The sequence below is a fragment of the Corvus cornix genome, chromosome 4 (assembly GCF_000738735.6).
Source record: "Corvus cornix cornix isolate S_Up_H32 chromosome 4, ASM73873v5, whole genome shotgun sequence".
Taxonomy (NCBI): domain Eukaryota; kingdom Metazoa; phylum Chordata; class Aves; order Passeriformes; family Corvidae; genus Corvus; species Corvus cornix.
Window position 1 is genome coordinate 11,555,053 of NC_046334.1, and position 12,791 is coordinate 11,567,843.

At 39.6% G+C, this 12,791-nt stretch overlaps 1 protein-coding gene across 11 annotated transcripts in view; it reads right to left on the reverse strand.

Moving 5' to 3' along the window:
* The window catches only part of INPP4B (inositol polyphosphate-4-phosphatase type II B), a 312,737-nt gene that overhangs the window by 87,768 nt on the left and 212,178 nt on the right, over nt 1-12,791 (reverse strand). For all 11 annotated transcript variants that reach the window (XM_039550506.1, XM_039550513.1, XM_039550504.1 and 8 more), the window contains 2 exons: nt 10,986-11,116; nt 3,576-3,680 (listed from right to left, as the gene is read on the reverse strand). In XM_039550506.1, coding sequence (XP_039406440.1) covers nt 3,576-3,680; nt 10,986-11,116 — 236 coding nt within the window. The remainder of the gene's footprint in view (nt 1-3,575; nt 3,681-10,985; nt 11,117-12,791) is intronic.

Sequence of the window (12,791 nt, forward strand, 5' to 3'; positions counted from 1 at the left end):
CTTTCTGTATATACTTAATGTCTTATGGCATAGGGGATGAACTTTTTGTGTGGATATGTACTTACAGAACTGGAGATAAAACATCATTTTTAAAAGAGCTTGTGATTGATTGTCAGTACAGAGATGAAGATTTAATTACATCCCACACCACAATAATTATTTCTTCAAAGTTTAAATTTACATTTACACTAAGCAGTACCTGTTTTGTACTGAAACTTACTGGAGGTATAAAAATACAGTTGAGAATGCCTCATTCCTAAAATGTATTTCTAAAGGAAACATTACAGGATGTTTTTTGTGAACTGTTTTATTCATCAAGGAAGTCTCCCATGTAAATTAAAATCTAGTCCTCTCTTAAAATAGACTTTGTCTTGCATTCTGATGATAAATATCCCTAGAAGCAAGAACACTGTACAAATGATTCACAGTTAATGAACTATGCTTTACTTCCCGAGCTGAATCTCAGAACATATTTGCTCAAATTGATTTGAGTTCTAATGAGTTGGTGACTCTTCAATTTCCACTTAAAAGGAGAAGTGACATAATTTCATTAGCCTAAGGTGATCTTCAAGATTCTTAAATAGCCCATTCTTTCAGGCCTTAATTGAGATTTATCCATAATACATATTCTTTGGCTATTAGAGCTCCATTGGTATTTGATAGTAAGGAGTTCTGTTGCTTAAAACAGCAGTGGCTTGAAATCAAGATAAGAGATGAACTCATAAGGGTTCTGAATATGTTTAGAGGTAACTCATGAAATGACAGGAAAACATTTAAAAGACTAAACCCTGGTTCTGACTGTTTTAAAAATAAACATGACCCTGTTTATAGTTACTTTGGGAGGGGAGGATTTGTCCAGAAGGAAGCTTTCATTCAGCCTGTGGCCTCTTCTCAGCATGGTCGAGGAGCAGCTGTCTGAGACAGAAACCCACCCAGCACAGCTGAACACCTGCCTGACACAACCTACATGGGAAAGTGAGGATGGCAAAGGATGAGGAGCATCTATGCCTGGTGATGGGCACAGGACAATCTCACTCCCACTTCCCAGAGCACAGTGCAGCAAGGCTTGGGAGGAATGCCTTGTGATGTGCTCTACTTACACGTCAGTGGAGCTCCTTGTGAAGGACATGCAGTGTCAGCATCAGTGCCCTGCTACAGAAGTGCTCCAGTAACTCATAACCATCAAGCAAGAGGAGGCTACTGCTAGCACCCCTCTGCAATGAAGACAGAGCTCAAAATGCGGCAAAGCGCCACAGGAGCTGTATCTTATTGTCAAGAACAGCTCAATCCCAATTTTGAATCAACCTGCCCACCTCCACAGGAGGCAGTCAGTGTCTCAAACTGGCCAGATGCAAAACAAAAATCAGTTGACCAAATCTATTTAAAAACATCTAATCTAAACATTTAAATCTATTTAAAATCTATTTAAAACAAGAATACATTGTATAAGCAGGGAGAAAAGCAAAGCTTTGTCAATATATAAATTTAAGCTCTCTACTATGAGGAAGAGACCACAATGTGGTGTTTATCAAATGGATAGGGATACACTTGACCCATTGGGAAATCGTATTTTTCTCAAAGATTTCCTACTGAAAGTTCAAGCGCACAGGTACTTTCTCTTCCATGACAGTACCCAGTAACAACCCAAATCAAAGTTCAGTAAAAGTAAACCTGTTATTGTACATGTCAAACACAAAAAACCCACACACCAATGTGCATATACAATAGGTGGGATTAAAACCTATCTTGCATTCCCAAAATTAAGATATCCAATAGTGTAAGGGTTAATGACACCTCTATGGCTCATTAGCTTGTTTAAATGTCACCTCTATGAATTTTTATTCTCTCCCTTCCAAGGTCATTCTCCTGGTTATATTCCAGATGTCCTTTGCCAAGCAAAGCATGAGATGAAAAAGATCAGCTTACAATCAAAGTGCTGCCTACTCCAGATTGATTAGTAATTGCTAGAAACTGTTCAGACTGTGTATATCTAATACAAGACACAGTGAACATTAGATAAATAACAGAGGCAGAGGTTTATAATTTAAAGCTCCAAATTTAGAAGACAACTAGAACAATTCTAACATTTATCTCTTTCTGCACCCTTTTTGATTATGGATTAACCATGTGCCCCAAGCACAATGGTTTTGGAGAAGAAAGGAGAAAATTCATAAAATAAACAAAACAAAACTCAAGTACTGTAGAAGTTGTGGGTGCTTAAGTAAGTGACATATTTCATTCCACTTTTTCTGGCCACCATTACAAACCTAAAAATACTTTCGAGTTAATTAATTAACTTCAAACCATTAAATTAAAATCTGTGTTGTTACATTATGTCACTATAAGTCCCCATCTTGTTGAAATGTTTGGAAGCACCGGTTTTTAGTAAAAGTAATAAAATATTGAACCAACCAGTACCTAACAGATAATTGGAAGTCCCTGTGTTCCAGCTTAGAACTGGATGGACATCAGCCTCACACAGTATAAAACTCCTATGACCACTGTTTGTACTTACTGTTTTACAATCTTAGATGCAGAGTGTATTAATTAGGCAAAAACCTTACAGAGTGTAATTTCTGTGTTTGCAGTGACAGCAAATTTAACAGATCTCAATTTATCAACAAATTATTCACTGTGCTATGATTTGGTCATATATATGTATCAGTATAATCTTTGATCTGTAAAGGAAGCTGCTAAAATCATGTGCAAGCAGCAGCAACAGAATTCTGTATTAAAAAGAACCACAGAAGATGTTACAGAAAGTTATCCCCCCTTTCCAGGAGATGTTGGAAGTTTGCAGTATTTTCAGCATAATCAGTGAGGTATTTTCACTTAACACTGAGCAAATGCTTACGTGGGGTAGGTGGGCATGACAGGGTAGCACTGCATAAGCTGATTTAGAAACAAGCAGCGCTGGGCTCATTACAACTTCCTAAGAAATAGGATAAATTAAGTTTAGAAGTAATACTGTCCTTAATGGAACCATGTACCTCACATCACCTAGGCTGGTGAGCTCATCCCAGCAATCTCTGGAAGGAGAAGTACTGGACTGTGCTCTATCACTATCTCTGGTGGCAAACTGGCAGCAGGGAGGGAAGAAAAGCCACCTTAAAATGAGAGAGCGCTAAGTCTGGCTTTTACAGCATTATGGATCACAATGAAAAATTAAGTGGGTGCCCAAGAAGGACGTGAATCTAAATGAGCATTGAGCAGCATGTCACTACAAATCATGACAGTTCTGCACTGCTACAACAGAATATTTTTAACCATGCATAGCTTACCAATACATTTCAGTGAGCATATATTCTGCATTTACTTATTTGCTTGAAATGTCATAGGAACAAAATGAGCACATCCCTGGAATCTATTTTTAGAAAGGAACTTAGAAGAAATTTAGTTAATCACCCCTTAGTTTTCCAAGATCTGCAGTCAATGTCCACAACTTGTGGCATCAGAAGATGAGGCAGAGAAATCAGAGAAATCCCTTGCACAGCTTTAACTTTGGACCTGATTTCTAAATTTCAGTGTAACTGTATTTCAAAACATACTTTGTCATACTTGGGGAATTTTTTTACCTTTCAATCGAGGACTATGCACATGCATTCTTTGCAGATGAAGATTTATTGGGATGAATTCTAGTGTTTTTTCTCCTTTGCTACAGCTTGACTTGAAGGAAGAACCTGAAAAACAAAAGTTTAAAGAATCATTGCCTTAAGCATCCAGATGTTTCTATCTTCCTTTTAAAGTGAGGATGATACTTGTATGTCAGGAGTCATCTTTAATTTACTTTTAATGTGTAATTGTATATTACGAGATGAAATGTTCACTAACTGAGTCTCAGCATGTATCCATACTGGAAGCAACAAACCACCTTTTAATTCACAGAACAATCTAATTTTTTATCCTAGGAGATAGATACTTTTCCCTGCTCTCTGAAATCAGTCTACAGTCTGCTGGAGACAATGTAGCAGTTAATGTGCATTATGTTTATTCTATGCTAAAATCACAACGGTACAGAGCTATGATGGCACTGCATTTTTCCAAGTAACATTTTTTTCTTCAAAGAAAAGTCTTATATTGAGTGGGCTGTGCATTCTTCCTAGAAAGCTCAAATAAAGAAGCACAAACTATCTTAAGGAGAGCTATAAATTAGTTCACAGGAGGCATGATGCCTTGGAAAAACAAAATAAAGATGAATATGCCTGCATATTTCAAAAGTATGAGATTATGAGTAGCTTTATGGCTGTGTAAATGAATATAATTAAAGTCTAGCACTATGAAAATATAATTTACCTGAAGGTATTTGATACAGAATCAGTATAAAATGAAAGGATGTAGATTAGGAAAGAGACGTGATCTTGTTTTCTCACTCAGGCAGCCCAACATTTACTTAGGCCACTTTTTCAGCACCCTATCATTTTGCCAACTATTAATTATTAGAACTAAAATTAATCTCATTCAGATAGAATTTTTAAATAAATTTTGTCAAGGTTCAGCCTTTTCTTGAAACAAACGCACAAAATGGTAAAGGAAATATTTAACATTGTTTTTTACTTGCTCAGTCAAGACTTGATAGCCTTTATCTGTTGAAACTTCCATAGTTTCCAGCAGGACTAAGCACTGAGACTCCCAGCACAAACTACTCTGCCAGAGGGCACCAATGATGCTCCAGACCAGCCAAGCCTGCTTAGGCTGCTCCCTAACCTTAGGAACTTGAAATAATAATTTAACACAGATGAAGAACAAAGGTACGAAGAAAAGCAATTTACAGGAGTCAAAATTTTAGATGAGACAGGAAACCTGAGAATGCAGATTGAAATTAGGAGATGTTGATGATGCAGTGTGAAACCTGCATCTGAAAAACACAGACAATTAGGGAAGTAGTGAAGGCAACTCAAACTATCAGAAAAGAAATGAGAATAGGGTAGGGAAGGAGACTGTAAGTAGTTTGGAAAGAGAACAAAAGGGGGGAGATTATTTCTGAGAATTCAGCTGAAACCAAGTTCAAAGCTTAAGGAATGATAACTGGACCTGGACAAGGAAACACTGGCTGAATAAGAGGAGCATAAGATGACTGCACATTAAAAGCACAGGTGAAAGAAGAGTAGGAGGGAGAAGAGACTGCCCTCAGGAGTACACTTCTGTCCCAGCAGGAGCACAACACATGCAGCATTGCTGAGTTGTGTTACTCATTTTCTCAGGGAAGATCTGTGGAGCAAGTATCCCTTTCCATCCCTTGCCAGAAAATTACTGCATAAGGAACACCCAGGTGCTATCAGTTACTAGATTTGCTCAAGTATGAGATCCATGCAGTGGAATTAACATCTCAATCTGCATTTGCCAATAGCATCCATACCATAAAATTAAGTATAGTCTGTTTTTAAGTAACTTGCTAAGTTTTATTTAAGAACTCAAAAAAAAACCCCAAATAACATTCCCTCAATTGAAACAGTTCTTGTTATTAGTGTTGCAAGATCAAACTCCTCAAAGCTAGGAAATACCAGAGTATAGATGTAACTTTCATCTGACAGGTACCTGAAGAAGAACTGTGAAATGGGCTTCAATAATATATCATATATCAGCTTTTCCCAGTTCATTGAATGTCTTTGCTGCTCATTTTAGAAGCAGTGATTCAAGATCTTGTGTCCAACTTTTATTTTAGTATGTATTCAGGATTTAAACATGTTGCTCAAACCTCTCTCAGAGTCAAGGTTATTACTTTCCTCAAACCTGTCTACTATATACATGTTAACAACCTCTAAGGGCTTTACAAATGTTTATAAAATAATTTTAGCTGGCTGAGTTATAATTTCACCCATCCTAATGTCAGAGAATAAACATTTAAGGAACAATGCGTCAATATAAGATATGGAGGAACTTGTCCTGCAGAACACTCATTTTAATGCAACGTCACATTCTATTTTGGAAGCACAGCTCCCACTGGGCTGAATTGCATCCATAGGTACCAAGCACTTCTGCAAAACAACTTGTGTTTAGTGCCAGGCTTCCAAAAAAAGAACAACACTTCTCAAGTCTGACTTGCCTACATAGGAACTTTGTGACAGAGGCAGGGATAGTGTCCAGTTTTTGAGAACAATATTCAATTGCCTTAGCCTTGACTGTCTTTTTTCCTCCTTCTAGGGCTGAATGAATAATAGATTTTTCAGTTTGATGACTGAAACAGAAAAAAAGTAAATTGGGATGTAGGTGAAATCATGTGGGGATGATTTCAGGTCAAACTGAAACAAATGTTCAAAGTTCCACTCTCTCTCAACATCACCAAAACTGTGGTTTAGATTCACCTGAAATTGTTGTGGTTTATGTTACTGTACTGGTTTTGCACTGCCTGGTTTTTGGTAGCCAGGGGGCCACAGAGATGGCTCCTGTGAGAAGCCCCTGGAAACTTCCACGATGTCCAGCAGAGCCAATCTCCGATGGCTCTGAAAGATGGACACTCTGCTGGCCAGAACTGAGCCAATGAGAGAGGTTGGTAACGCCTCTGTGATGACATATTTAAGAAGAAAATCAAAATGAAGTGGGGCACAGTTTTTTTTCTAGTCAGAGAAGAGGAGGAGGTGAGAACATGTGAGGGAAACAACATGGAGACACCAAGGTCAGTGGAGAAGGAGGGGGAGGAGGTGCTCCAGGTGCTGGAGCTGAGATTTCCCTGCAGGCCGTGGTGCAGACCATGGTGCAGCAGCTGTGCCCCTGCAGCCCATGGATCCATGGGGGATGCAGAGATCCACCCGCAGCCCATGGGGGAGGTGCCCACGCCGGAACGGGTGGATGCCTGGAGGAGCCTGTGATCCAGTGGGAGACCCGGTGGAGAGAGAGGGCCCCTGCTTCCAGGCTGGAACAACCTGTCCTTGGAGCACTTGTCCTTGCACCCCATGGAAAGAGAGAGCCGCGGTGCAACAGTTTTGGGAGGACTGTGTGCTCCTGGGATGGACCCACGGCGCAGCAGGTGCGGTGTGGCTGCTGCTCCTGAGAGTGGAGCCACGTTAGGGAAGTTCATGGAGAACTGTCTCCTGTGGGAGGGACCCCATGGCTTCACAGGGGAAGGCTCCTCTCCCAGAGCAGCGGAAGGAAATCTCAGTGATGAACTGACCAGAAACCCCCATACCCCGTCTCCCTGCACTGTCGGTGGGAAGGGGGGAGGGGCTGGGGGGAAAAGGTGGTTTTTTACGGGCTTATTTTACTTCTCATTATCCTCCTCTGATTCTGTTAGCAATAAATTCAATTTTTAAGTTTAAATTAAGCTTGTTTTGCCCTTGAAGTGTTTCCTCCTGGTCCTTATCTCAAGTCATGAAGCCTTTGTTAACTTTTTTTTTCTTTCTCTCCTCTGCCCAGCTGTGGCAGGGAAGGGTGAGCGAGCAACTCTCGTGGCTGCCTGGTGCTGGGCCAGTGTCAAACCACGACAGTTACCTAACTCTTATATATCTTCCTGGTATGTTTCCTTCCAATAACAATACTTTCCTTTCTCTAAAATTCTCACATTACTGAGGATAAAAGTGTTTGCCAAAACAACTCAAATTTGAAATAGCCCTAATTTTTCTCAAACCTCCATTTTCAGTAAATATGCTGCTAAACCAAAATTGCTCTCTAACACGTGGTCTCCTGACACTTCCACAGCAATCTCTCGATTTCAAAAAGAAATTAAGTGGTCTCCTAATGGTCTTCTCTGTTGCGAGATGGTCAGTCTCTCACTTCTGCTTTCTAGCTATATCTCCACACTTCTCCACTAAATTCCACAAGTAGTTTGGTTAGTTGAAGTGGGTGTCACTCAGAAAACCCAAAATGTGATTGTGTTGGAGGAACATAAGAATATTTTGGAGAAATTTTATTTGCAGATGCTATCTGCCCTTCCGAACACTTCAACCCAAATTCAGGCAATATCCTAAGATGAAGAAAGACACCTGCACTGGCTAAACTGAAAAGCAGAATGGGGTTTGGCATGGGTTTTATTTGAAATATGTTGACCTGAAAAGTCTGAATTAAAATTGTCCTCACATCCCTAATCTTAGCATTTCCTACTTCCTAAGTACTTGAATTTCCAGTATCTGCAATGTGCTCCCAACATAACTATTTGTGCAACTACAGTATTAAGTCAAATATATGTCTGGCTTGCTTTTCTTATCAAAGGCTATAATCTTGCTTTTTGAATTTATAAAGTGTACTGTTTATAGAGAAGAAATGAACAAATTAACACCTCATCATTGTTTCTCATATTTGCTACAATTATTAGGTTGCTTTGTTTTCTGATAAATGTCCCTTTTTTTTATATGTGCTGGTTCAGTCCTCCTGGATAGTCTCAGTTTCCCAGGTCCACTTCATTTCTCTCAAGACCCAATTAAGACAGGTCCTTTAACATTCTCAACCCTTTATAAAGTCACTTGGCACAATACAGGTCTTGCAGGGTTTATGCTTAGTAGATTATATTGTCTGGTTTTTTAATCTCAAGAGGTCCTTTCAATATTTTCCTGCAAGTAATAATAATTACATTGATTTCTTCATTGTCTGTATTTATTGGCTTGCTTATGACACTTTCTGGAGTGCTTTCAAGTTGTAATTAGCCAAAGACTGAAAATACATGTATATATTATTTAAAACAGAATCACATGAAGTGTCATACTGGGTTAGACAGTAGTCTGCCAAAATTGGAACTGGAGTATTCTGATGATGGCAAATAATCATGGACACTTTGCAAACAAAATGGAAATTATTATACAACATTTAGTGCAATGCATGAGCTTTTTTTTTTCCCCAACAAATATTTAAGCAGTTGATCAACTGCTCCCAAAAAGCTTACTTTTAGTTAGAGAGTGGTTTTCCTTCATACACTAAAATAGGATTTCTGTTGTCTGTGACCAAGAGCACTATCCCAGAGCAATCTGGTATGAGAAATACCATGTTCAGTCCTATATTAAAAGATAATAGCTGAAGGATAGAAGTACAGTCTTAATGCCTATTTTGGGAGGCAAAGATGTGTCTCACCTAATAAATGCAACAGATTCATTATACTGAAAGCAAATGCATCCAATTAGCTATAAGAAGAAATTATTCTTATGTATTTTATTTGTATAACGAACCTGATTGCTCCATTTCTCAGTACACACACAAAGAAGTTTTGGTTGGAATATGTAGAAAGCTAGAAGTAATGAAGAAAATACTGCAAATACTTCATAAATATTTGCCAGGTATTTCACAAGATGCTATCATAATTTCTATCTTTATTTTCACAAATATTCATAACCATAATGTATCTTCCTCTTAGAAATATTCTAGTGTTTATCTCTGACATGCACTGCTAAGCCTACATAAACAAAATTGTGGGAGCAAGGCCACAGTGGGAACACCTAATGGTGAAAGCATAAAGCAAAACTGCATTTGCAAGCAATAATGGCAGCATGGTCATTGAAAACACATCTCTGAGATGGTGATTGTGAGGACTGGTATTAGAAATCTGACACCAGCAAGAAAGCAGCAACAATGACACAGCCTTTGTGGTAATTCAGAGCACACGTGCCCATTTCCTTATGGAATATCTCATAAACTGGGCAGGGAGAGGGGGAGGAGGAAGGCACACTAGGCAGGAAGAGGCAGAAAGTCCTGCTGTAAACAGAAAACTTTGATGAGAATACAGTATGATTCAGGAAATGATTCTGCTGGTCTTCGAAAACAGAAAAGAATTATGTAAGTTCCTTGAATGATTTGTGAACAAACAAACAAAAAAATAAATAATTTGTTCTGCTGATTTTTCATCATCTTTTTGTGAATAAGAAATTCTACAGGAGGAGAAGATCAGTTGTCTTTTCTGCACATTTGTCACTGATGCTGCCTTATTCCACTGGCATGTGGACACTACAGTACCATATAGACCCTGACCACAGGATTCTGTTGGATATTGAGGGAACAAGCTCTCAGCACATATCGGAGTCCAGGACCACCATTTCCACATGAAAAAGAGCAGGGCAGCACTTACTGCTCTTTCTAGACTGACCATATATTTGCATTGCCCATCCCATATTAATTCTGTGCTTTTCTGGCACACTGTGGGCAAAGAGAACTACTACACTAAGGACATGCATGGAAACCTCATAAGGTTTAACAAGACCAAGTGCAAGGTGCTGCACCTGGGTTGGGGCAGCCTCTGGTATCAACATAGGCTGGGGATGAACAGATTGAGGGCAGCCCTGCCCAAAAGTACTTGGGGGTGCTGGTGGAGGAGAGGTTGGACATGACCCAGCCATGGGCACTCAGCCCAGAGAGCCAAACGTGTCCTAGGCTCATCCAAAGCCCCGTGGGCAGCAGGGGAGGGAGGGGATTCTGACCCTCTGCTCCTCTCTGGTGAGACCCCACCTGCAGGGCTGCCTCCAGCTCTGGGGTGGCAGCACAGGAAGGACATGACCTGTTGGAGCAAGTCTAGAGGAGGTCACAGAGATGCTCAGAGGGATGGAGTACCTCTCCTATGAGGAAAGGATGAGAGAATTGGAGTAGTTCAACCTGGAAAAGAGATTTCAGGCTGATCTAATTGCAACCTTCCAGTACCTGGAGGGCGCTTACAAGAAAGCTGGAGAGGGACTATTTACAAGATCATGTAATAACAGGACAAGGGGGAGTGGATTCAAACTGAAAGTGGGGAGATTTGGATTGGATATTAGGAAGAAATTCTTGAGTTTGAGGGGCATGAGGCACTGGAACAGGTTGCCCAGAGAAGCTGTGGATGCACCATTGCTGGAAGTGTTCAAGGCCAGGCTGGGTGGGGGTTTGAGCAACCTGTTCTAGAGGAAGGTGCGCCTGCCTGTGGCAGGTGGATTGGAACTTGATAATCTTTAAGGTCCCTTCCAATCCAAGCCATTCTATGATTCTAAGATTTTAAGGTGTTTCATTCCTGGTGAATATGCCAGTATTTAGTAGCTAACAATCTAGTAAATTCTTAACTGTTCCAGAAAAGAGACTACTTCCATGAAATCACAGATTCCTACCTGTATGCTTCCCAAGCTCTGCAAGAGTGTCCTGGTACATGCTCAACATCTGATCACAGTGAGCAATTACACTTTTGCGCATGTTGTCCCAGTGAGGAGCAAGTTCCCCCAGGTCTTTAAGTTCTTGATTCCTGTAACAAAAGGCGAGAAGGCACTAATTAACTCATTAATCCATTAAGATTCATCCAAATTAATCTAAAACAAGTTTGTTACAGAACATCAGAACTATATCCTAATCGAAACAAAATCTGTTTTCAGAATGCTTGTAAGATCTGCTTTTCATCTCTATTTTACAAGTACACAATAAAGAATGTCAGTGAATAATGCAGTAATTTTTGTGTTCAGGACTCATTTGGTATAAAGGCAGTAGCCTACAAACTGAAATACTGTTTCTTTTGTGGAGGAAAGAAGGCTGCCAGGCTCCAGAGAGCTGTCCAAAACTTTTTGTGAAGAAATATGAAACACCATTGGAAAGAATACAAAGTTTGCTTTTTCCCCAACACTTTCAATATAGTTGTTTTGATACACTGCTCTTTGGATACTTTCATACACATCATAAACATAATTCTAGCAGTGTTTCTACAAAAGTCACTTCACCAACACACCAGCCCTCACCACATTTCTTCAGCATTCAAAACAAAACATACACAAAAAAAACCCCCCAAAAAGCCACACCACCGGTCCCATAAAAGTCGTGTCCAGCCTTACAGTATTCATCAGGTCAAAACAGCAGTGCTATGGTAACCAAATATGTCACTGGAAATCCAAAAGGAAATCCAAAAGGAAATCCTTTAGTAAATTATCAGTTTTCCTGTACACTCTTGAGAGCTGACCTGAGTGAAACAGAGATAATTTTAATTTCCTGCACAAACAAGTGCCTTTCCCTGGGCTTTGTTTGGTTATCCCTGTTGCAAAAGAAGTTTCTCCTGTATCTATCCCAAACCCACTTTGTGGGACCTGTTTTTAAAGAAAATGAAACATCTTGACTCTTCAAACATCTGGAACTGTGCAGGAGAAAATTTTTGCAACAAAACCAGTTGTCCTCATTTTCCTCGAAGCATCAAGAAGACTGTTTCACTGCAATTCTTGGAAGTCTCCAAAAAGACTTCCAGAGGACAGCTCTTGCATACAGAAAAATTACTGAAGAAAAAGGAAAAAAAGGGGGAGAAGGGGTGGAAAGAGGGAGGGAAAGACCAATGAGCCTGCAGCACAGGAACAGAGTTCACTTATGTGAACAGCAGATCTGACCATTAGTCAAAAAGTCTTAAAATTAAACAGAACAGCCACACACTGGTACAGTGATGTTTTCCCCATCATCATTAGCTTTGCATTAGTGTGAACAGAGTTAGAATAAGCTCTATAGGCCTAACTCTGCTCCTGGTGAACGTGACAACCAAAACCAAACAGATTGCACTGGAAGCAGAATTAAAGCATTTTGTTTATACATGTCCTTGAGAGTATCAGCACAGAAACAAAGATTACACCACATGAATTTGTTGAGAGTTTACTAATGGCATGATTACTTTTTGCTATTTAATTGCTCCTGAAGCTGAACCAATTCAACTTTTCTCCATCAATACAAACTGGCAATGTTGTAGCATAAGAATAATCTGCCGTGAAAGGATGAAACCAGCATTTTCAATGACCATTTTCCTTGCCAGTTTTTTAGCACCTTAACATGAGGTGTCCCTTAAATTAAAATCTTAGGGCTTTCCTTTTCAGAAAAGTGTGTAAAATTTGTTAGGATATGCAATTTTGTTTGTTTGCAGTGATAATATTTTGGCCCTTAATATTTATGGTGTCCGA